General features: G+C 35.7%; 3 protein-coding genes across 11 annotated transcripts in view; 1 reads left to right on the forward strand and 2 right to left on the reverse strand.

Annotated features, from left to right (window-relative positions):
• Positions 1-1166: 1166 nt before the first annotated feature.
• mrs2 (magnesium transporter MRS2) lies at positions 1167-7959 on the reverse strand. 3 transcript variants are annotated; one of them, XM_026284184.1, is made up of 12 exons: positions 7708-7959; positions 7388-7629; positions 7239-7312; positions 7092-7128; positions 6592-6704; positions 6280-6453; positions 5571-5701; positions 4777-4893; positions 4444-4596; positions 2057-2174; positions 1792-1905; positions 1167-1701 (listed from the first exon to the last, which is right to left on the reverse strand). In XM_026284184.1, the coding sequence occupies exons 2-12, from the start codon at positions 7554-7556 to the stop codon at positions 1630-1632; spliced, it is 1272 nt and encodes a 423-aa protein (XP_026139969.1). In that variant the 5' UTR covers positions 7557-7629; positions 7708-7959; the 3' UTR covers positions 1167-1629. The 3 variants fall into 3 exon arrangements, with proteins under 3 accessions (XP_026139969.1, XP_026139968.1, XP_026139970.1); XM_026284183.1 differs by having other exon boundaries at positions 7388-7959; XM_026284185.1 differs by lacking the exon at positions 7388-7629 and having other exon boundaries at positions 7708-7958.
• A 618-nt stretch (positions 7960-8577) lies between these two features.
• LOC113116201 (cleft lip and palate transmembrane protein 1-like protein) lies at positions 8578-18503 on the forward strand. Its single transcript, XM_026284195.1, has 17 exons — positions 8578-9415; positions 9502-9596; positions 10721-10886; positions 11589-11710; positions 11807-11894; positions 11985-12102; positions 12233-12327; positions 12427-12511; positions 12605-12708; positions 12823-12867; positions 12962-13012; positions 14295-14377; positions 14661-14695; positions 14831-14886; positions 14978-15022; positions 16002-16117; positions 18379-18503. The coding sequence occupies exons 1-17, from the start codon at positions 9215-9217 to the stop codon at positions 18461-18463; spliced, it is 1590 nt and encodes a 529-aa protein (XP_026139980.1). The 5' UTR covers positions 8578-9214; the 3' UTR covers positions 18464-18503.
• cep192 (centrosomal protein 192) overlaps positions 18439-25264 on the reverse strand; it is a 35563-nt gene continuing 28737 nt past the window's right edge. For 4 of the 7 annotated variants that reach the window (XM_026284191.1, XM_026284194.1, XM_026284186.1 and 1 more), the window contains 11 exons: positions 25034-25215; positions 24794-24917; positions 24563-24668; positions 23719-23926; positions 23523-23599; positions 23335-23430; positions 23128-23247; positions 22791-22900; positions 22575-22704; positions 21697-21755; positions 20664-21236 (listed from right to left, as the gene is read on the reverse strand). In XM_026284191.1, the coding sequence (XP_026139976.1) occupies positions 21104-21236; positions 21697-21755; positions 22575-22704; positions 22791-22900; positions 23128-23247; positions 23335-23430; positions 23523-23599; positions 23719-23926; positions 24563-24668; positions 24794-24917; positions 25034-25215 (1345 nt within the window). In that variant the 3' untranslated portion in view covers positions 20664-21103. Of the gene's footprint in view, positions 18524-20663; positions 21237-21696; positions 21756-22574; positions 22705-22790; positions 22901-23127; positions 23248-23334; positions 23431-23522; positions 23600-23718; positions 23927-24562; positions 24669-24793; positions 24918-25033; positions 25216-25264 lie in introns of those variants that run through there. The other 3 variants (XM_026284192.1, XM_026284188.1, XM_026284193.1) reach the window with 3 other exon arrangements.

The following is a 25264-nucleotide window of genomic DNA, read 5'->3' on the forward strand; positions in this document are numbered from 1 at the left end:
AGAGAGAGAAGAGGATTCTTGCGTCACAGTTGACGAATACTTGGACCAGTAAGAGGTTTTGTCTCAAGACCTAGTAAACTGTCAACATGAGCATCATTTTGTCGGAATTGTCGGTCAAAATGTTGTCTGTGTGTGAAGCTTACTTGGCTTCAGCCAAATGAAGAACGTCAGCTTTGTTAAATTAGCTGTTTGGCGCGTGGTAGCTCATCCAAAGACGCAGCTGTTTTTTTTTCTGGTCCAGGAAAAAAACCGTTTCAAACTGGTATGACAAGCTGGTTACTACTTTGTTGTTGATCTAGGTGGGTCTACCACTTTAGACCAAGTGGTTCTCAACGTTTTTGAATCCAGGAATCCCTTTGTCCGACTCCGAGACAATATTCGAAGGACTTTTTGTTCACTAAGCTCATGTACCTCTGGTATCTATCTATATACTTCTGTTGTAATATATATATATATATATATATATATATATATATATATATATATATATATATATATATATATATATATATATATATAAAATGTGTTTATTTATAATTATCTAGAAGTTGAATCATTTTCACATTCACAAATTATAAACTCTCTACCACTATTTTACATAGACTATGTAAATCAAAATTCCAGTTGCAAATCCATTCAGGCAGAGCTAAAATTTTGAATACAATGTACACTTTATCATAGTTGCTTTTGTTTTATTTTGTAGCAACTGTTGCTACAATAACCTATCAGCCACCACTGCCCATCAACAGAAAAACTAAATGGCAAAGCATTTGAAATCTTTTTGTATTGTTTGAATGTTATCCCATATTAGTCATGTCCCTACAGTGTAACACTAACAGTCCTATGTTATTTCAGCTCAGAAAATGGTTGATTACTTATTGTCGTTTCTATTCCAATGTAATCACTTTAAAACACGTTTAATTTTTTTTTCTGTAGACTTTATTATTTTTGGAATGCTAAAACATGTTTCATTAGTTAGGTGATGTTCTTAATGTTGTCTTCTAGGTTATACAACCTATCTGTGTGAATATTGTGCGGAATAAAAATAAACAGTGGAAGGAACTGTTGTAGTGGGATTTTATCGCCCCCTGCTGTTCTATACTGATATAAGCACTTTACATAATGCATTACACACTTCATTTAAAGAGCACTTTTCATGCAAATAAGAGATTCCAAGTATTTTAATAACAACTCAGTTTGAATAATGTATACACAAGTGCATTAGCACTCAAAAACATCAAATGTTTTATTTTAGATGCCTAAAATAAAGAGCTCACAACAAATTAATGTTTTATCAAAGTTATGTATTCATAAACATGGTTTTAAGGGTAACCAGGGAAACTGAGTTAGTGGCAGATAATTTTGTCTTTAGTCAATAAAAGGTATTTTTATGTATTTCATTATGTCAATGATATTTACAATAAATACAGAGATTGTTCCAAAACCTCAAGACAAATATCACATAGCAAAATAAAAACTGTCTACATGATACACCTGAATAGATAAATGTCATTTTAAATTAGACTGAGGTGAGTGCCACATGATACTGAAATCACTGAAATATACATTATGCATAAAAGATATGGAGAAGGAGGGGGGAAAAATATTGAAAAAGCAGCAGTCACACCATCATCTAACTCCAGGTTTAATGTCTGTAGCTTTTAAAGTGCCAATTTGGTTTTTCTTCCAAACAGGGGGAATCTGTGAAAAAAAAAAAAAAAAAAAAAAAAAATAAAGTTACAATCATCACTATAATGGTAAACATGGAGGGGTGTTATGAATGTTACGTACAGGAGGTGGAGAGCTGGGTTCTAAATGCCGCCCCAGAAAAGAGAGAAGTCTTCTCCAGATGAGTCCACTGCCCAGGAACATGAACCCTGTCACTAACCAAAACACACGTGGGTCCTACACACACACACACACACACACACAGCACACAAAAATCAATGTGGGTCAATAAACAACATGTACTCAAACAGACTGATAACGGTGTACACAATGCTGGCAAACTGGAACACAGTGATAAAACAGTAAACTGTAGTAAAATGGTACCAACCTCTTCAAAAGAAGATTCTAAATTCATTCCAAAAGCCACACCCATCAGACCAAATAAAGAGAGCGAGAAGGTTCCCATGGTGAGCTGGAGGTTCAGTCGCATCATGACATTACGGTGGCTAGAGACAATTTAAGGCAACACAACACTTGTGAATAGAGTGATATTTTAACTTAACAATTAGTTTTCAATAATAGTTATCTTTATATTTCTCAAGTTAATTAATCACAGAACATTAAAGGGATAGTTCATCCAAAAATGAAAATTCTGTCTTTAATTACTCTCCCTCATGTCGTTCCAAATCCATAAGACCTGTAAGCAATCTGAGAGCTCTGTGACCCTTCATAGACTGCAACGCAACTGAAATGTTCCTAGACCCAGAAACCTAGTAAGGACATCGGTAAAACAGTCCATGTGACAACAGGGTCACAGAGCTCTCAGATTGAATCAAAAACATCTTAGGACCCGATTACACTAGTGCAGTTTTTTTATATAAAACAGTGTTTTAAAATGAAAACGATCCTCGTCTACACTGGCGTTTTCATTGAAAACGCATGTCACATGACCATTCATGAAGGTACAACCATAGATATGTATAGGTAGATTCCCTGTTCCTTATATCTATGGGTACAACAATGATCATGAAGTTATTGTTAACACGGTCGTAAAGGATACACAGAGAGAATGTGGGCAGCCACACCATCTTTTTTTAAAAGTGTCTGTTTACAATAAAAACACAAGCCCGGAGGTTTCAAACTAAAACGAGTCTGCTGCGTTTTCAAAAGTCTCTGTTTTCAAGGGTTCGAAAACATTGAAATAGTGTAAATGACAGTCGAAAATGCACTAGTGTAAACAGGGCCTTAATTCGTTTTTTGAAGTGAAGTGAAGGTGTTATGGGTTTGGAACGACATGAGGATGAGTAATTAATGACAATATTTAAATTTTTCTTAACAAGTTTTCTGAAATACCATGTTTAAATATGCAAACATTAAATTAAGTATGCACAAATAAAAATGCCCTAATTTTGAGAAATTTCCAGAGCAAAAATCTGAACATTGGATAAAACCTTAAAAAATTTGTTTTTCCATTTTGTAAACATTTAAAGGTGCACTAAGCCATTTTTGAAAAATGCTTTTGACCGCTATGTCGGACCATGTCCCAAAACACCCTTGCAACCAATCAGCAGTAAGGGGCGTGTCTTGTAATGAAAGCGAGAAGAGAGTGCTCAACTTGAGTGTACAGGATGGATATTAGCAGATCGACTATAGACAGATAAAACTGGAAGATAAATGCTAAAAAAAATATATATTATATATATATATATTTGAGGAACAAGAAATGAATATTAAAAAGAAGGGTTACGATCAGGCTAGAGGTAGTGCCCACGCTAATATTGGAGCAGCTTTCCAGTATTGGAGAGAACTCAAGGAGCAGGAAGTGCTTGAATCGGATGCTGAGGTTGCATTGTTTTCTTTTGTTACGCGAGTAACACTGATTTTGCATTGTTTCACACAACTTTTTGTTGGTTTTTATTTGAATATGCCAGTGTGTCATCTTTGCTTGTTTCTGCGATCGTCGGTACGCCAGGGTTATGTACCGTACATGTGGGGCAGAGATATCAAAATAGGGGCGAGGTCCTGTTGGGGTATGGGCGTGTTTGATTTGTTGCTTTAATTCAAATATCAACTTTGTCTGGCAAAAATAGCTTAGTGCACCTTTAATATTAATGGCTTTCACGGACTAGGTTTAGGCTATCTCTTTTAATCACTTCACCAGCAAAAAATAAATAAATTAAAAATAATTTTCACCATGTTCTTAAGAGTAAAATATTACATAAGGCAAATTATATTTGAACAAACCTCTCTAAAACCTTCAGAATATAGATAGGAATAAAATTGTTAAGTCTGAGATAAGTAAGGGCTACAAAAGTGGAGATTTCTGGCTCAGCGCGAGATAAAAACGAATTTGAATAAAATGGTCTTTAAAGATATGCATTGTAACTGAAATCAAGACAAATACAATAACACTTAAATTTGTATTTTTATGTCTAAAATAAGACAAGTCGAAATTGCCCGAGATCTCAAAATTGACTAGCACATGAAAAAGCAATGGTTTTGCCCGAAATGCCTTAATACCAGACTGTAAATATCAGATGAAATTAAAAAGTGACACTCATCACTTCTCAATTAACTGGATTCTTTAAACTTTTAACTTTTTTTATATATATATATATATATATAAAAAAAACTTTTTTTATTTTTTTCTGTGTGAACAATTCCTTTGAGAAGTATGATCTGCATATAAATCTGTTCTTTCAGTTTCAGTTTTTTTTCAAAATTTCAATTCTGATCGAGTTGCCTTAGTGCAGTTAAAAGCATTATGTACAGTACCTATCCAGATTAATGAAGATGACGCTTTCAGAGTCATCGATGAGGTCTTTCAGCTCTCGGGCTTTGTTTCCCAGCTCCTCTGCTTGCATGAAGTAATTCTCCAGCAGCAGCTCCATCTCTTCAGCGTGATCTATACCCAGACTGCTCTCCTCACTGGCCCCATGTGAACAGAAACACATAGAAAAACAGACATTTAACAGAGATAACAGATCCACACAACAATGAGCAGATATTTACACCGACATCAAGAATATTTGTTCATATAAATATATAAATGTGTTGCATTTAGAAACGTAATGGCTGTGAGGCTGGATTCTGTGGTGTGACACCTACAACACTTGTGGATCACTCCATTTGGTGAGACAGAGTTCATCTATCAGTTCATCCTCATCCAGGATCTTCAGCAGACTGTCTTTAAACACTCTAATGTCTGTCTCCAGCTCTGAGAGGCTGCAGGCAGAGAGAATGTTTTTACTCTCAAAAAAAAAAAAAAAATTATATATATATATATATATATATATATATATATATATATATATATATATATATATAGATCAAAGCTCTGCAATTTCTGTGATTACCTCTGTTTATTGGTTTATTTAATTTCTAAACTGACTAGTCGACTAAGACATGCTCTATAATTCGGTTTTAATAACACAAATGATCAAAGACAGACTTCATTCCAAATACACTATAATGCACTATAATGCACTATAATGCACTATAATGGGAGCATTGCTCACAGTAGACAATTTGTAATCATACAGTACTTGAAACGTATTGTTAACTGCAATTTCTGGCAACTGCAATTAGGCTATTCTCCTTCAAAGCACAACCATAAAAAATATTACAACTACAAAGAAGAAGAAAAAAATGAATAAACATTACTAAAAGAACTAATCAGCTGTAGAAGGCAGAGTCAACCAACCTGACTCATCCATAAGAAAAACACAACAAAATCGTTGAATAACTCTGGATAAGCTTCATACAGCAATTATCCTTCATTAAGATTAGCTAATAAGAAAGTTAGGTACTTAATGGTGTAGTTAAATGCTTCTTGCATTTGGAAACAATACGGCTGTGGAAAGACTTTTCCTCCAGTTTTTTAATGAAGTTAATGAACTCACCTCTTGCTATTAAGCAGGAGCATATGGAGTTTGCTGCGGTCCGCAGAGAGGAGCTTTGGGTCGACCAACGATTCCAAACAATCCAGAACCTGAGGCTGAACTTCACTCAGCCGCATCTGCAGTACATTCACCTGCACCAGAACATATGCAACAACACACGCTTGCACATAAAAACATGGTAAAATAATGACGGAGACTCAGAGAGTGAGAACAAAAACATGGACAAAAATCAGACTGTGGTATGAAATAAAAATTCCACACAATCCACTATGATCCCCATATGTCAGCAACTCAAAGTAATAAATGTTTACGATGCTTTTAAAGCTGCTTTAATTTTAAAAACAGTAATGTGGTGAAATATTATTTTAATCCTCCTTTTTTAAATATATTTATTCCTGTGATGCCAAAATGTAATTTTCAGCGTACATTTATCATGCATATATAAATACACAAAAATACAGTCCATATTTTATAAAAAAAAATATTTACATGTATTTATTTATATTCATATAATTTATATTATAAATTAATATTTAATATACAAACTTTTTTCTGAAATGCAAGCATGGGTGTATTTATATATAAATAATACATATACACAGTTCACACACTGTAAACAAAAACCTTTATTTTGGATGCGATTAATCGTTTGACAGCACTAGTAATTTATTAGCAATCATTATGCCTTCTATATTTGTTCAGTGCTCACCCTGTGCTGCAGAATGGCTTCCAGAGCTCTGAACTCAAAGGGCAATGAGTAAGTAGCCAAATTTCCATCGCCCGCCAGCTGTGGCCCAAGTTCTAACACCAGCCATTTCTCCAGACCCAGACCACGGAAATCCAGCACCAGTAAACACTTGGGTGTCACCACAGCCTTGAGGGACTAAACGAAAAAATAAATCAATAAATAAACTCACAAATCTTTAATAGGAAAATGCATTCAGCTTTCAAATGCAAATGAGTATTAAGTACAACACCAAGATGAACTATGTTTATGAAACAATCTAGAACGTGTCCATACCTCCATGCGTATGATGATAGCATTGTTCCTCGCTGTAATACTTGTTAGGTGCTGGAACCTCAGATCTCTCGCCTGCAAACCAAGCTCCTGATACAACTCGGTCTTCTTCTTTTCTAAAATATATATATATATAAATAAATAATACAATAAAAAAGACAAAGATCAGTCCATAAAAATCCAACAAAGTAAACTCTCATAATTAAATACATTGTCCTAATAAACAAAATTAGGATTTTTTTTTTCTCTCTCTGTTGTCAAATCTTACCAAAACAGATTTTTAAGCAACATTTTTGGTAGAAGTGTTGGTACATTTTGTAGTTTTTTTGTAGTGAATATAATATTTTCCATGCTGAATATAAAAGATCACAACTCTATTATCTTCTTTCTGTGTGTGTGTAAGACGACCACATCTTTCTGTGATGGCTTAAAAATAAGTATAATTTCTTGACTCAAATTTAAAGTAATTAAAACAAGTAGGATATGAAAACCAGTCAACTCACCAAATGAGGTGACATTGCCATCAGGCTCAAATTTCATCTGTTGAATGAGAACGAGATTTAGTAAAGGTGACACAGTGACTTTATTGCAGACACAAACTGTGTGTTTTGTAAACAAAAAGTTGCACAAGATGTAAGTGTTGGTCTTACCACCACAAACACTGGAGCAACACTAGACAGGGCTGCTTGGGATGCATCTGTGCCTCTCTGGCGACAGGAGAGGTCTGGAAACAGAAACAGATGTGTAATTCATGTTGTTTGAGCAGCCCAGCCATTAACTCCCACAGAGCAACACCTACAGAGTCCCTGAGCTCTCAGCAGCACTGAGCTGTGATGTGATCGTCCACATGTTGAAGCAAGAGGGCGTCTGAAAGGTGATCTTGAGCTCGTCGCACTTCTCCATGTCCAGCATCTCATCGACGCTTTCCTGAGACTCTCTCGACAGACAAACCTCAAACATGGCTCCATACTTCAAAACACTCGAGTTAAAAGTCCATTTTAGCTCCAGGACACCTCGGTGAGGTTACTGTGCTCACTCAACCTGCATAAACACTTACTTTGGTCGCGCAAAAACCGAGTGAAAACCCGTTTATGTTCCTAGTTAAAGCAAAGCACATACCACAACTCCGAGAGAATGAACACGTCCCGGGTTTGATGTCTTTATCGTTAGCAGTCCTGCTAACTCACACACGCACGTTTAACTCTTCGCTCGTTATGTCTTCGGGATACGAGCACGTATGATAGATGCAGTGATAACATACTCAACGCGAGCCAGCGTGTTGCTGACTTTAACGACAGCGGCTGAACGGCATGTTTTCGGAAACGGTTGATGACGTGAGGCACGCATCCAGCACGCGCTCGCTGTCTCTCCAATGGTTGGCTGTGACGTCACTGAGCTTGCTTGACGCTGCACGCTTTATCAAATTGACTTGGAAATAAACGCAAAAACATTGATACCCTTTTTCAAAATCGCCGTCATTCATGAATTATTTAATTAATTAATTATTATGCTGAGGAAATTAATCCATACCCATAACCCTGAAAAGGAAGGAAATAAATAAATGAATATGTATTTAACGATGTATTTATAGATTAAACATTTATTTATTTATTTATTTATTTATTTATTTATTTATTTTAATATGGATGAATTAATGCACATGTATATATGCATTTATTTATGAATTATTTAATGATGTTTTTAGCGATTTACTTATAAATTTCAACATTTATTTAATTGTTTAATACTGAGTAATTTGGCCCTCCATAAACTTCTGTTTATATGTTAATATGTTGTCATAATTCTTGTTTTTTTGTTAAGTTTTTTTTGTAAAGAAACTCTGACTCATTTAATTTTATTTGTAATAATGTAAAATATTTTTAAACAGAATTTTTCATGCTATATTTTGTTTTTTAGTTCTTTATTTAATTGTTTCCTTTATATTTATTATATTATATTATAATATATTATATTATGTGCATTTTAATTTACCAATTTTTACTTTCAAATCTAATAAATATGACCTTTAATATTATATTTATAAACGTATTCTTTTTAATACATCTTAATAAATACATAGTTACTTGTATATTTTGCTTGTGCATTAATTTATATTTGGCATTTTTGGGGAAGGGAAAAAAATCAGATAAAAAAAATTGCGTCATTTGTAAATAATACACATAGAGTCGTATTTTTTGACATTACCACTGTAGATCATGCTGCTTATGAAGAGTATTAAAAGTCAGAAGCGCAGTTCGTCCTCGCGGCCGCAGGGTGGCGCTCGCCGCACACATCCCACTCAAACCTGTCCACAGATACAGGATTCTGAGCTGCTGGTCTTACATCTGATCGCACGGTTGCATATTCGAGAAAATTAGATTGCTAAATTATTATTTCTGCTCTAGTCTTTGTGCTCGGAAGGTTTTAGGCGTCCTGTTATCCACTGAAACATCACCTCGCTGCTACTGATGCTGGAATAAAGACACGGCTTCGTCCCCATCCGCGAGCGCACAATGAATGAATGAACGAGGCAAGTGATGCTGTGCTTTGCCCGCTAGTGGTAACGCATAACAGCTTTTGTTCTGTATTTGTCCACTTGCAATAACGAACCTGGCGTGGCGTTAAGATGTTCCCGTCGTGCTATTCCAAACCCAAAAATGGGTCTCAATTCAAGATGTCTTACACTAAAGTGATTTTTGGGGTGTTGGTGGTGTATGTCCTCCATACGTGCTGGGCCATGTACGGCTTCATTCACACCAAACCCTGTGACAGCTCTAAAGGTGACAGCTGCGTTACATCTTACCTCACTGTCAAGCCTCGACTTCAGGTGAGAAGAGCTCGTTTCGTTTAACCGACTTGGTCAAATATGTTGTGGTTGCTTCATAGCGTTACAGTTACTGTGTGTGTCAACAGCTCAGTGTCTATTCCGCTCTGGACCCCACTGATGAAACTGGATACAACCTACTGTTCAAAGTGGACAGATTTGACATCAACACCAAGTTTGAAAGGCAAGCTGACATTTTGTGTGGTTCTGTGTGAAAAAAAAGTACACTTTAGCTTGATATTATTATATAAGAGTACTTATTACAGAAAAAAATATAGGCTTTACTTAAGTACTGCTTATAGGCTGCTTAAGTGCGATGTGAATGTAATGTGGTTTTTGACTGACTTCAGTTTTGGAACTAAGTACATCTTTTTAAACACATTTCATAATCATTTTGTATGTCTCATTAAAGTATGTTCTAAATGTAGTGATACGCATGTATGTAAACATAAAATCTACTTTAATGGCATTTCTATTAAAACTTGTATAGCGTGAATGGAAATACAGTATTTGCACACTTAGACGTTTGTAATGATGTTAGAAATTTAGTACATTTAAAATATATCACATAGGTTATATTCGCATATATTTTCGGTAACACATCAATAAGTGTTTTTTTTTTTTTTTTTTTTTAAGTGTACTTAAGCCCGGTTGAGAAACATAGCCATACTATTTAAGTACACTTAAAATTTTATTTCACAATTCTATATTTTATGCAGGAACTTTCTCTCTCTCTCTCTCTCTCTCTCTCTCTATATATATATATACTGTAAGTGCACATTCAGTATAAAAAAGCACACTTTTTCACAAGATTAGATATGTTGCATGAGCAAGTTTAAACCATGTAGAATTAAAAAAAAAACTTGTATGTGCATGATACAAACCTAAATTTTTATAATTCATGACTGAAAACATTTTGTAACATGATTTTGATGTGCCATTTACATGGTAATGCAATGTCTGATTTTAAAATGGGTTTTAAACTGATGTATTTGTTCTGCTGTTGGTGAAAATATTCCTACATTGTATAATAATTTAATGACATTTAGAATTTTTGAAGTGTTGCTTAAGGGACGACTTTTATATCAAATTAACATAAGATATTTACCTATTGTCACTATTGTCGTCACAGGTCATTTTTAGGGCTATATGACAATCTCTTTTACCATTTACATTTAACAGAAAGTAACATTCTTTAATGTGGTTTTGTCCAATTTTATTGAATGCGAATACTGAAAGTGCAGTTTTGTCGTGTTTGGTTTTTCGTCAGATAGCATGCTTATTTCATCTAGTAAACTGTGTTTAAAGGAAGGTGAGTGTCGCGGTTCCTGAGATGACCCATAACAATGGGACGGTCCATGCTGTAGTGTTTGTGCACAAGAGTGGAGTTGTGCCTTGGAAAGACAGCAGACATGTGCGGCTTGTGGCCCGTCTCACCTCTCAAATGGTCCCTCTTCAGTCTGGCAACCGTGAGGTACAATGGCCGTCTATTAATGCCAGCACTCCTTCAGCAATCACTTTATTGTATTCAGACAAATTTAAAACACTTCAGATCTTCAGGAAAAATATCAGTTTAAGCCAATTCTTGTGGCAGTTTATCGGTACTCTACTGCCCAAGTGAAAACACTTAAGCATACTTTAAAAATAATACTTATTACAGAAATAATGTACTTAAAGAATATACTTAAATGCAAATTTCAAGTAATGTTTTCAGACACTTAACTATGTTATGTGTAATTAAATGACAAAATAATATAGTTTTACTATATAGTCAATGCAACTAGCTGAACATTAGTTGTTTTTTGACCCACTTAAGTATATCTTTATATGTATTTCACAATTTAATCTGTTGTCTTTAAAACTTATATATTCTTAAACAGTCTTAGTATTTGACTCTTATTGGCCTGTTCAGATGAGCGTTCAAGACACTTCATGTTTAGTTGTACAGTATTTCATGTTTTGTAGATTATATATAATAGTTTACACTTTGCATAAACATTTGCAATTCGTTTTTAAAAGGTAACATTACATCCTTAAGGACTCTATGCTTACATTCCATTAGTCCATGAAAACATTTCCTACATGAATATATTCTCTATTCCAAATCAGCTCTTGCAAATGCATTATGATAGATGTCAATAAGTTCCTGTAAATGTGAATCTATCACTGTGTAAAGGCACCAGAAGAGCAGCAGATTGTTTCTTACTGGAGATCACGACTCACCTTGAACGTAATGAATGAGGATTTCACCTTCAACAGTGCTGCAGTGCCCAGCGACCTTCGCCGCTATATGAAAATGTGAGTTATTATCTGAAACCTGTATATATATATATAAATGAAATATCCTCTCTAGACATCCAACACTTTTTGTTCATTTTCATTTTATTTTCTCAGAGTTGAAGACGGGAAAAAGGAAAAAAAGACATTTTATCTGCCACTGCTGCTGGTTGATGAACTAAGAAGCAGACTAAATGACTTGATTGTATGTAAAATCGGTTCAAATGAGTTTTGAGACTTTATCCAAAATACGAGTTTGGTTTCTGAATGCACATTGGCATGTTCATTTGCACAGGAGATGGACAGCGCTGCAAAAACAGTCCCTCTGACAATATCATATGACACCATTACCTTATGCAAGTTCAGAATATGGATCCACATACAAGCTGTTATATACTCACTCAAACATTTTGGTGAGTGACATACAATCATAAATTATAAATCACATACCGAGAGAACGCAGTAACTAGATTCTCAGGTTTCTCACGTTTAATAGTGCATTCCATATTAATCATAAGCATGTTTTTCTACTTTATCTCACAGGATTTTCGGAGAAGAATCTTGATGATATTAAAGCCATGCTTGTTGAGAGTGGGCTGCATGTCTTGGCTTTGTCCATTCTAGTACCTGCATTCCATGTAAAAATGCTTATTTTTATGCGCTTAATGTTTATTATGTGTATATCTTACCAACAATACATAATTATCTGGTGATTTTTTTGTTTTGTTTTTTTGCAGCTATCATTTGAAATCTTTGCCTTCAAGAATGACATAAGGTTCTGGCGAGAAAAGAAGAGTTTAGCCGGCATTTCTAGAAGATCTGGTACTGAATCTTCATACCTAGACATGCTGCATGTTAATGGTGCCACGATCATTTGTCGCAGCTGGGAAAAATTGTGTTTCTGTGTCTCTGCAGTTGTGTGGAGATGTTTCAGCACCATCGTAATATTCCTCCATCTACTAGAAGAACAATCCAGCTGGCTGATTCTGCTTCCCACCGGGATCTCGGCTCTAATTGAGGTATAAAAATAGATCGAATGTGCTCATTTTGGACTGCTGGCATTTATTTCTGTTAAAACCGAATGAACTGAGTATGAATCTTCCTTTAACTTTATACCATTGTTGAATTTGTAGTTATGGAAAGTGAAAAAGATCTTGGCGCTTTCACCCAAATTTCATGTAAGTGTTTATCACTTCTACTCAGTGAGCACAGTATGGTCTTGTTGAGGAATATGGTACACGTCTTACTCATTCTAAGCTGTTTTTCTTGAAGGATGAAAGAATGGATGATTTCGAGCGAGCTACGGAAGACTGTGATTCTAAGGTATGAGTGAATTCTTTTTCAAACCATTTTATTTTGCTCATTGAATCATTTTATTCATTTACAGTACAGACCCAAAGTTTGGACACACCTTCTCATTCAAAGAGTTTCCTTTATTTTCATGACTATGAAAATTGTAGATTCACACTGAAGGCATCAAAACTATGAATTAACACATGTGGAATTATATGTGGAATTATATACATAACAAAAAAGTGTGAAACAACTGAAAATATGTCATATTGTAGGTTCTTCAAAGTAGCCACCTTTTGCTTTGATTACTGCTTTGCACACTCTTGGCGTTCTCTTGATGAGCTTCAAGAAGTAGTCACCTGAAATGGTCTTCCAACAGTCTTGAAGGAGTTCCCCCAGAGATGCTTAGCACTTGTTGGCCCTTTTGCCTTCTGTCTGCGGTCCAGCTCACCCTAAACCATCTCGATTGGGTTCAGGTCCGGTGACTGTGGAGGCCAGGTCATCTGGGTCACTCTCCTTCTTGGTCAAATAGCTCTTGATGCCTTCAGTGTGACTCTACAATTATCATAGTCATGAAAATAAAGAAAACTCTTTGAATGAGAAGGTGTGTCCAAACTTTTGGTCTGTACTGTATATATATAACCCCGTTTTCCTCCAGTTCCTGTATTCATCTTATTCTATAGCCCCTTTCACACTGCGATTCCGGCAAATACACGGGTAAAGTGTTCCGGCAATTGTTCCCGGGTCGCTAGATTTTGCACTTTCACACTGCCAGTGATTACCTGGGATATGTGCGTGCTTTCACACACAACCCGTAAAGGTTGTACGACAAGTGACATCAGGGCGTGACGTGTAATGTACGAGTCGAAAACGTTATGCACGTTATACATTCACTGAAGCAAGCGAACGATCTCGGTGTCAGCGCAGAAAGTGAGGAACTAACTGATCTCTGCTTCATAACAGTTTGCACATATTTCTTTTGTCGCGAACGTTGATCTTCCTTCAAAACAGCCGGTAAACGAGTCACGCGATAACGTGCGTTATCACTACGACACGCCATTAGATCTGGCTTTTGTTCACACAGCGCTCGTCCCGGGATTGAACCCGGCAATGTTACTAGGTCCCCGACCCGGGATCAATCCCGGAATCAATCCCGGAATCAATCCCGGGACGTGTTTGCTTTCACACAGAAGGTGACCCGGCAATGTTCCGGCAATTTGCCGGGTCCGACGTGCAGTGTGAAAGGGGCTTATGACACAATTGCGCAAACTTTTCAAGTAGTTTTACACGGACATTCTCTTTACTTTCACAGGCCATGAAGTTCTTGTCATATCTGATGTATCCATTGTGTATCAGTGGGGCCATATACTCATACTTATATCTCAAAAATAAAAGGTAACGTTTTTCATTAATTAACTATAATCACATTAAACATTCATTTTTATTATTATTATTATTATTACAGTGGGTTCGGAAAGTTTGTGAACCCTTGAGAGTCTTTGTAAATTTGACCTACATTGAGGCTGGATCTACCTGTAACTACATAAATACAAATCTGTCTGTTTATATCTGTTCATGTTTATACAGAAAATTCACTAAAATGTTTTAATGCCACTGTAATTTTTTTAATATATAAATATATGTATTTATGTTTCATTATGTTGTCTGCTTTCAATAGTTGGTACTCTTGGATAACCAATGGCCTTATTAGTGGTAAGAACTTTAATAATCATTTTTAAAAAAGTATTAAAGAATTATTAAACATATATTGAGTTGTTAACACACTGTATTACTTTCTGTACAAAAGATGTGGAAATAATAGTTCATCTTTTTTTTTTTTAAATCAAGGTGTTTATGCATTTGGATTTCTGTCAATGGTTCCTCAGTTGTTCATCAATTATAAGGTTTGTTTATAGACCAGTCGTAAAATACAGTTGTCTTTTCTGTACTGTTTACTCTGAATGTTCCTTCACTTTATCTTTTGCTTTTCTCCAGTTAAAATCAGTGGCTCATCTGCAGGTGTCCATCTTTATGTATAAGGTACTCTGCAGTTTAATGAGAAATCAATTTTCATTTTTAAAAAAAACATACGTTTTCAGGAACTCACAGCTTTATCCCTGGTCCAAAAAAGCCATTAAAACCAAGTGGCCTTTCACATAGAACACATTTTTGCCTTCCATTGTGCTGCTTTTCCGTTATTATTCCATGTTAACTTGAGCTTGACAGACATCTTTGGCCAGTATTCCCGTCTATTGCATCTTTTGCGTGTCAAACATTTTTTTTTTGTCCATTACACTCCTCCACCACTCACAAATACGGAAAACTGTGTTCTGTGATAAAGTCTTCTAAACTACTAAACTTGTAGATTGATACATTTTAGGGTAACACTTTAGAATAAGGTTCCATTAGTTAATGTTAGTTAACTACTTTCGTTAACATGAACTAAGCAAGAACAATCCTTCTACAGCATTTATAAGTCTTAGTTCATGTTAATTTCAACATTTACTAATGCATTATTTAAATCAAAAGTTGTGCTTGTTAACATTAGTTAATGCACTGTGAATTACCATGAACTAACAATGAATAACTGTATTTTCATTAACTAACATTAACAAAGATTAATAAATACAGTAATAAATGTATTATTCATTGTTTGTTCATGTTAATTAATACATTAACTAACATTAACTAATGGAACCTTATTCTAAAGTGTTACCCATTTTAGTTATGTTCTTATAGATATCTTTAAGTTGTTATTATTAAGATATTAATAATCAATAATAAGAAATGAACATTTGAATGGTCATCAGACTGGTTCTCAGCTGTGTGTAGCACCTACCCCTCTGCTTATCCTTCAGAAGGATCTTACCGTTAGGGCTGATGCTCACTTTTTGTTGGGATACTGATCATTTAGTTTATTGTCCATAAACTAAGACAACTTTATACCCTTTCCAAAACAGATGTACAAAAATGTTTCATCAGAGTAGAGTCACAATGCTGGTTTGCCATTGCTTCTCAGGGCTTGAACACATTCATCAGTGATGTGTTCAGTGGAATAATAACCACTCCTGGACCCCATCAGTTGGCGTGCTTCAGAGATGATGTTGTCTTCCTCATCTACCTCTATCAGCGCAGGTGGGGAAAACATACAATTGGTGCATGTGGAATGGACAAGTCATTTTACCCATTTGTCCTCATAAACGATATATACGGTGGCCACGAGAGCTCAGTGTACTGCAACCTAAGAAAACACATGCAAAAGGAAAAAGCACCAACAAATTACAGAAACATCATCAGTTTGACAAGACATGTACTGCACATACTCACAGCACAATCAAATACAGAAACACGCTGCAAATACTCGCAACACGAAAAAATTTGGTCGTTGCAAGTATTTACAGCACGTTTCTGTATTTGATTTGTGTTATGAGCATTTGCAGTGCATTTCTGTATTTGACTCTTGTGTTGCAAGTATTTGCAGTGTGTTTCTGTATTTTGTTGTGTTGTGAATATTTGCAGTGCATTTCTGTATATTGTTGTGTAGTGAGTATTTGCAGTGCATTTCTGTATTTTGTTGTGTTGTGAGTATTTTCAGTGTGTTTCTGTATTTTGTTGTATTGTGTTGTGTTGTGCATTTATGTTTTTGGAGTGCATTTTCATATTTGGTTGTGTTGAAAAAATTTGCAGAATGTTTATTTGATTATTGTGTTTTGCGAGTATTTGCAGTATGTTTTTTGTATTTTGTTGTGTTTCGAGTATTTTCAGTGCGTTTCTGTATTTGGTTGTGAGTATTTGCAATGCGTTTTTGTCTTTGCAGCGTATTTTCGTATTCGGTTGTGTTGCTAATATTTTCAGAATGTTTCTGTATTTTATTGTGTTGTGATTATTTGCATTGCATTTCTGTATTTGATTGTTGTGTTGTGAGTATTTGTAGTGTGTTTTTGTATTTTGTTGTGTTGTGAGTATTTGCAACACATTTCTGTATTTTTTTCTGAGTATTTGCAGTGCTTTTACTCAATGTTTTTGTAGTGCATTTTCATATTTGTTTGTGTTGCGAATATTTGCAGAATTTTCTGTATTTGTTGTGATGCAAGTATTTGCAGTGCATTCTGTATTTTGGTTGTGTTGTTTGAAGCACATTTCTGTATTTTGTTGTGTTGTGAGTATTTTGTAGCATGTTTATGTTTTTTGTAGCGCATTTTCATGTTTGGTTGTGTTGCGAATATTTGCAGAACTTTCTGTAGTTGACTGTGTTAGTATTTGCAGTGGATTTCTGTATTTGCTGTGCTGCAAGTATTTGAAGTGCATTTATCTATTTGGTTGTGTTCTCAATATTTGCATTGCATTTTTGTATTTGATTATTGTGTTGCGAGTATTTGCAGTGTGTTTTTGTATTTTGTTGAGTTGCAAGTATTTGCAGTCCATTTCTGTATTTGGTTGTTGTGAGTATTTGCAGTGCATTTATGTTTTGCAGTGCATTTTCGTATTTGGTTGTGTTGCGAATATTTGCAGAACGTTTCTTTATTTGTGTTGTGAGTATTTTCAGTGCATTTCTGTATTTTATTGTTGTGTTGTGAGTATTTGCAGTGCATTTCTGAATTTGATGGTTGTGAGTATTTGCAATGTTTATGTTTTGCAGTGCATTTTCGTATTTGATTGCATTGTGAATATTTGCAGCACGTTTCTGTATTTTCTGCACATTTCTGTATTTGCAGCACGTTCCTGTATTTGGATATGTTGTGAGTATTTGCAGTGCGTTTATGTTTTTGTTTGGGTTGTGAGTATTTGCAACACATTTTCATTTTTGGATACGTTTTCAGTGCATTTCTGTATTTTATTGTGTTTTCGGTATTTGCAGCATGTTTCTGTATTTGGTTTTGTTGTAAGCTTTTTCAGCCGGTTAATGTTTTTGGATAACATATTTGTATTTGGTCATCTTGCGAGTATTTGCAGCGCGGTTCTCTATTTACAGCAAGTTTTCGTATTTGATTGTTCTGTTGCGAGTATTTGCAGTGCGTTTCTGTATTTGGTTGTGTTGTGAGTATTTGCAGGGCGTTTATGTTTTTGTAGGGCAATTTCATACATTTCATATTTGCAGCATGTTTTGTCAAATTAATGATTTTTTCTTAATTTGCTAGTGTTTTTTTTTTCTATTTGCATGTTTTTTTTTTGCAGTACTTTGAGCTCTCTTGGCAAACGTAAATATATACCAGAACACACACACAAATACACATTACATAAATGTATGTAATTTATACACAAACTTGACTGTAATTTAAATTACCAGTAGCTTTTAGCTTTACAAACTACATTTACAGAGTAGTTTCCCATTCCTTGTTGAAAGTACAATAATTAGTCGATGGCATGGCTCAAATGTTATTTATTTCTGTCTTCAGGATTTACCCAGTGAGCAAGTCCAGGTCACGTGATTTCGGTGCATCACACAGGAAGAAACCCAAAGGAAAGCTACATGAAGACTAACCCTCCACAGCGTTCCCTGACAGCTTGCGCTCTCCATATGCATGCAATATTGGAGAAACTCTACAAAAATTGAAGAAGGGCATTACAGTCACTGAAAGTTCTCTTTGTGTATCCTTGTAATGAGCCTGCCTCCTGCTGTCTGCTGTGAAATCTGACAGAGCTACACTTAACAGTACACTCGTTTCTACTTGAACAAGCCAGAGCTGAAGAGATTAGCAGCGCACACCTGCTTTAGACTAAATCCGTGTGTAATATTCACTCAGGCCGATCCAACCAACAAATAGAAAGTGATGTAAGCTCTGAAGGAAACTACAGCAACACCCACCTGTGCTTTTATAACCTTTGATAGAATGACTGCAATGGCAATACCTATGATTACCGCATCTACACTACTGTTTTCAAACATTCAGAAAAATTGTTGTTTTGAACGCAAAAGAATTTTGCACAGATTTGGGAACCCATTTTGAGTTAGCCGCTTTGCATTCATCTTGGTTTTGCATCTGAACCGTAATGCAGATATTTCTGACATGCACACCTCTGCTGCGGATACAACAGGAAATGAATTTGAGAATTTGCTCAAATATCAAGCTTCAGTACAGTATTTATTCAGAATGTTTTAAGACTATTATTTTGTCATGTGCATTTCTTGGTCTTGTTTATTACATAAGTATTATTTTCCATTAAAAGAAAATGTCAAATGCATCCCCGTTTGACTATATCTAGGTTTCATTTGTCTTCTAAAACATGTTTTAATTAAAGTTGGACAGTATAATTCTTTTCTTCTGGCTTTTTCACCCTGTTGCCATTAAACAAAACCTGAAAAAAAAAAACTCAAACTGTAGATGATTTTATTATATGTGAGTGTGTGAACAGCCAGGGAACTCTCCTACATATGCAGTCAGTCAGGGCTTCAGCAGCGAGGAGACTCTTTCTAGTCTAACTGTACACTCCACTCAGGTATGGCTTCTGATTCACTTTCTTGAATTGCTTTCATATGATTTTCATATATGTCTAGTTTGAAACAGCAGTTCTCGAATATGGTTCCCAGTTTTGGGTGCTAGAGAATACAGGTGCTATTTTTAAACAGTGTTGTGATTTGTTTGAGATTCACACACACACACACACACACACACATATATATATATATATTAGTTCTGTCAAACGATTAATCGCATCCAAAATAAACATTTTTGTTAACATGTTTATACTGTGTATATTTATCATGTATATATAAATAAACACACATGCATGTTTATATTTAAGAAATAAGTTAAGTTTCTATATTAAATATAGAATTTATATGAATGTAAATATATACATGGAAATATTTTCAAAATATATGCTGTATGTGTGTGTCATTTATATATACACACAGTACTTACATATATTATGTAAACAAATGTTTTTATTTTGGATGTGATTAATAGTTTGACAGCACTGATATAAATGGAGAGAGAGAGAGAAAGAGTTTTATATACACTATATATACACAACTCACAAATGTTTGTAATTATTGAATGTTATAAGTATCTTATATGCCTCACAAGGCTGTATGAAATTAATATAAAGTACAGAAGAAACCGTATTACGGTGAAACATAATTCTAACACTCTTACAAATTCTAAAATGAATTTGTAAGTGACTTTGTAAGTTAATATTTGACCAACAATAAGATTTTCAAGTTTCAAGAAACTTCAGAATAGTGTTCTCTATTGTAATTGTGGATTATTTTGAATTACTTGCTTGTTCGATTGCGTTAGAAATATGAAGAAATCTATGAATACATTGAGGAAGTGATCAGATAATGAGTTTATTCAAATGGGAATGGGCAAAACACAACAGCCACCAGTTCTAATTCAAATCATTTTTGATCATCCTAGTGCATTTTTTTTTCCTTTTTAGATTATTAGCTACTGAACAGAATTCTTAAAGGCAGAACATGGCTCTGGTGTCTATAATTTTAAAATCTAATTCTTGCTTTGAATTGAAAAAATTAATAGGATATATATATATATATATATGATTTATGTTGATTTAAATGTTTAAATTAATTAAATGTTGATTGCCTAATAAAATAAATCATTTTGCATAAATAGGACACAAATTGTGAAGATGGGATACACATTAAGACAACTTACCAAAAAATAAAATTAAGAATTTTTATTTATCAAGAACTGATTTAAAATAAATACATAGGACACACACACACACACACAAAAAAACAATTGTGCAATTTTCAACTAATGGTGATTCAGATCCTTCTTTAAAATATCCGTCCATCTTCATTATGTGATAACACTATCAACAATGAGCTCATATTAACATTTACACAAAAGGAAACAAATCCTAGAAAATGTTAAAAACTGATATCTTTTATATCGGTGCTACAAAGGTGAAACTGTGGCAAAATATCAAAAATGATGACAAAGTTGAGACTCTGGATATATAATATCCATACTGCATGGTGCTTATCCAAAAAACCATAACTATAGGATGACAGCAGTCACAAAAACCTAGGGTGGTGGAAAACATTCTTTTGCAAAGCATTTAGATGAAAAGCGTTCAAGTAATGTCTCTTCATCATTATCTTCGTCCTGCAGTGTCCTCTGCTGGCGGCGAGTGGCTATGTTGAGCTGCTCTTCATGGCAAGGCTTCTCCACGGAGCTCTATGGCCAGTTTAGCGTCCGTGTCCGTCTGTACGAGCAGCGTGCCGGAAAACTGGCCTGCAGCGGCCGGCACGAACTGAACAGGGAGGTTGATGTAGTGTTGAGATCTAGGAAAGCACAAGGAAAAAGGATCAAAGGCAATAAAATATACAGACCTAGTTAACCAAACTAGCTTATAACGCTCCAGAACAAAAAAAGTATATGGAAACAAAGTGAATTGCACATCAACACAAGAAATCTCTCACCAGCTGATATAGTACGAATAACTAAATACTGGAAGTTTGTCAGTTTAAAATTTAAACTAAACATGATTTAAGACACCACACATTTAGTACACAAATACATGCATATAGTTAGATGCATATTGTGCCACAAACCACACACACTAAAATCTGACCTGTGGCTGAGCTCTGAATCAGAGCCTTCACATCAGGCACCGGCAGCAGGAAGTGACACGGAACGCTTCAATAAAAGCTTTCTACTTGCGGTTTTTTCCTTAAATTGGCTTTTGCAAACACTAAGACTTTCTACTACTAGTGTAAGAGTAAACAAGAGACTGTAACTCACCTTAGAGAATAATTTGAATGCTTGATGTGGAAAGGCTCTTTAGGACTTATGAATGTAAGCTGCAAGTCAATTAGAAAACCTCAAATTAAGTTTCATGCCAGACATTTAGGACAAGCAGTAATAACACTGCACTCATCAACATGCAAAGACCATTTGTGACTGAATTTGTTAGACTTGAATGTATTTTATATTTCAATGGTTGCCCTGTGACCTCTTAAATAGCTCACCCAAGTGTCAACATTTCCTGAAAATGTACTCACTCTCAGGCCATCTGAGATAGATTTGTTTCTTCATCAGAACGGATGGAGAAATTTCGCCTTACATCACTGCTAACTAACGAATCCTCTGAAGGGAATGGGTGCCATCAAAATGAGAGTTCACACAGCTGATAAAAGCATCACAGTAAATCACAGTCCATCAATTAATGCTCAAAATACCAGTCCATAATAGTTAAGTAAACTTTTTTTTTTAATCTGTTTTGATATGTAAACAGTGCTTGATCTCTGCAGATTTCTTTCCTGAATCAAATGAAATAAATCACTTTAACTGGAGAAATCAATAATATTGAGGACTTCAAGTTTGAAAGGCCTTTACTACAAACAGCTTTTCACTTCACAGATGTTAATTAACGATGCTTTTATGAGCTGTTTGGACTCTCATTCTGACGGCACCCATTCACTGCCGAGGATCCTTTGGTGTGCAAGTGATGTACTGCTAAATTTCTAAATGCAAGTACATTCTCATTTATGGGCAAACTATTGCTTTAAAGTCTTTTTCACATGGAAACTGTCAAGCGACATTATTGCTGCCGCTTTACACTTGTCATCTGATTTTTGTTTATTTAGTGTGTAATGACTAGTGCAGTCCTACGTTCTCACCTCGTGTGCGTTGGAGGAGTTATTTCTGAAGTTGACCTTCAGTGAGCTGGTGGCGCCCACTCGTGTGGCAGGAAATGTGTACAGACTCTGAGGTGCATAAACGCCCCTCTTCTGATTCTCAGTCGAAGATCTGAACGAATTCGAAATAGCACAATATGCCTATGACATTTTAGCCTCCTCTATAGATCAGATTTCTAACAGGAACACAAGCCTTACCCAGTCTTGGAGCCTACAGAATCCAGTCTCTTCCTGTTCTTCACAGTGGCTTCTGTTTTCACCAGTGAGGTATTCTCTTTAACACTCAATGCTTCTCCTGCTCTTATTCCCTGCACACATGAATCAATACACTCAACAGGGAAGTAGTACTACCATTCCTTCTTCTGCATTAGTGTCCTTTTTTCTTTCTAGCTTTGGGTAATTTATGACTGGAATGGCACTTTTAGCGAATGGTCAATGATGTTAGAAGGCAAATTACTAGGGCAGTTACATTAGTTTAGCCTAGCTATGAAACACACATACAGAAAAAGAAGTCGTCTGTGTTCATTAGACTCACAGTGCCACACAACTGGAAGCGAACACGGCTCTTATGCTGAGGTCTGGCTGTCGGGTGACATTCCAAATCCCAAAACTGTGCACAATCTCCCCGGTCGCGTGGAAGGAAAGTGAATGGAATCTATTTACAAAACAAAACGGAAAACTTAAATCAGTTTAATGAAAATTCTAGCTCTGTCAGAGACGAGATGATCGGTCCACACCCCACCTGCATCCTCTCTTGAATCCCCAGAGTCCCGGATACCTTCTCACATCTGAAGGCAGAGTATGTGGCACGGTAAACATCTCCACTGCTATCAACGCCCTGATCCAACAGACAACAGTGAAGTCAAAATCAATAAATCCCCCAGGAACTAAAGCTTTCAAAATGCTTACATAACCGCCGACATCACACACCTTTACATACGGAGGAGCAAAAGAAGAGAGGTACCATCTGACCTCCTCTCCATGATTCTCCAGCTCCAGAGAACATTCTGCAAAGAAAACAATCGTTTTCCTTTTATATTCTAATAGGCCAAGATTTCAGAATCTTACTGAAAGTCATTGTCTCAAATCAGTAATAATTTACTGTACAAATAAAGTATTCAGTTACCTGATGATTCTCCAGAGGCAGTGGGAGGGAAGACCAGCGTTCGGTTCTTGATCTCAACATGAGGCTGGGTGCTGCTGCTCTGAGGTTTCTGTCCTGGGACGGTAGGGGTCTCAGCCTGAGGTGGCAGTGGGCGTAAAGAGTGGTCCATGGCGCAGCTAGTGGCAGAAACATCCATGGCCAGATCTTGCCGGATCTGAACTTTAATGGACTTTAGAGAAAGAGATATGAGGATGGGCATTACAGAGAGTGTTAATTTTCACCTACACTCATTCTAAAGTTTATGTTTTTTTAAGGGAGTCTCTTTTGCTCACCAAGGCTTGGATTTATTTGATCAAAAAACAAACTGTGCTTTAAAATATTTATTTGTGTGGTGCAGCACTGAATTTTCAGCCATTACTCCAGCCTTCAGTGCCACATGACCCCAAACGTTTGATTAGTAGTGTACATTGAAACAAAACAAATATATATATTACTGAATATACTGAACAAATGCAGTAAACACATGTAAACAAAAACTGGATGTAATTAATCGCCATTACATTAAAATAGAAAACTTATTTTAAATTGCAGTAAGATTTCACTAAATTTGTGAGCAAATAAATCCAACATTGATGCACATAAGAAACTAATCTATAAAAAAAAAAAAAAACTTTTGAACAGCACTGTATTGTCTATCTCCACTTTATACAGAAAAATTCACGTAAACCTCAAAAAACTTGCCTAATGCAAGTTCATTACTGTACATTCAATCGCATGTTATGAACTAGAAACATGTCTACAATCCTTAAAAACTTGAACATTCCCTTTTCATTCAGACAACACACAAATCTCCAGAAATGAATACCCTCTGTTGATTATCACACTGTACATAGATCTGTCCACTCCAGGGCAGCATGGAGGATTTGGTTGCAAGAGAAGGATTGGGACTGATGAGGATTTGCAAGTGGCTCCTGAAAAAACAAGATTTTGATACATGCTAAACATTTATAAAAAGCCATGTACATTTAATTAAAAATGAGAACAAAAGGTGAGGTCATTGATTTTCCCGATGTTTGTTTATATGCGAGTCTCATACTGAGGTTCAATGACTCCGTGCTGTGGGGTGATGGTCAGGCAGTGTGCTGGCCAGGAGAGCTCAAAGCTCAGCTCTTTGTTTGAGCGGTTCAATATCTGTACATGTCTGGTGTCAGCCACACTGTCTGCAAACAAACAAGCAGAAGACAACATTTGGAGGGGGAAGCATTCACTTCCTCAGTGAGTCAAACAACATTCATTAAACCACCTGAAGTCCTTTTTAAACTCCAATGTGTCTTACTGATAGTGGGTGCAGTGAGAACCAGCTGTTCGGGTTTGATGCTCCAGGTGTTCTCCAGGTTCAGCTCTGTTTGTTTCAGCACAGGTTCCGATGGAATTAATGGAGGACCTTTGACCGGTAGCACATCCAGGGAAGCATTACTGATGTAGCGGCCCGATGACCCCAGACCGCTGAGTAGAGAACTACACATTAACTTCATCAGCATGCTGAAATCTGAAAGCATTCGTTTCT

This window comes from Carassius auratus, chromosome 16 (assembly GCF_003368295.1).
Source record: "Carassius auratus strain Wakin chromosome 16, ASM336829v1, whole genome shotgun sequence".
NCBI classification, from domain to species: Eukaryota; Metazoa; Chordata; class Actinopteri; order Cypriniformes; family Cyprinidae; genus Carassius; species Carassius auratus.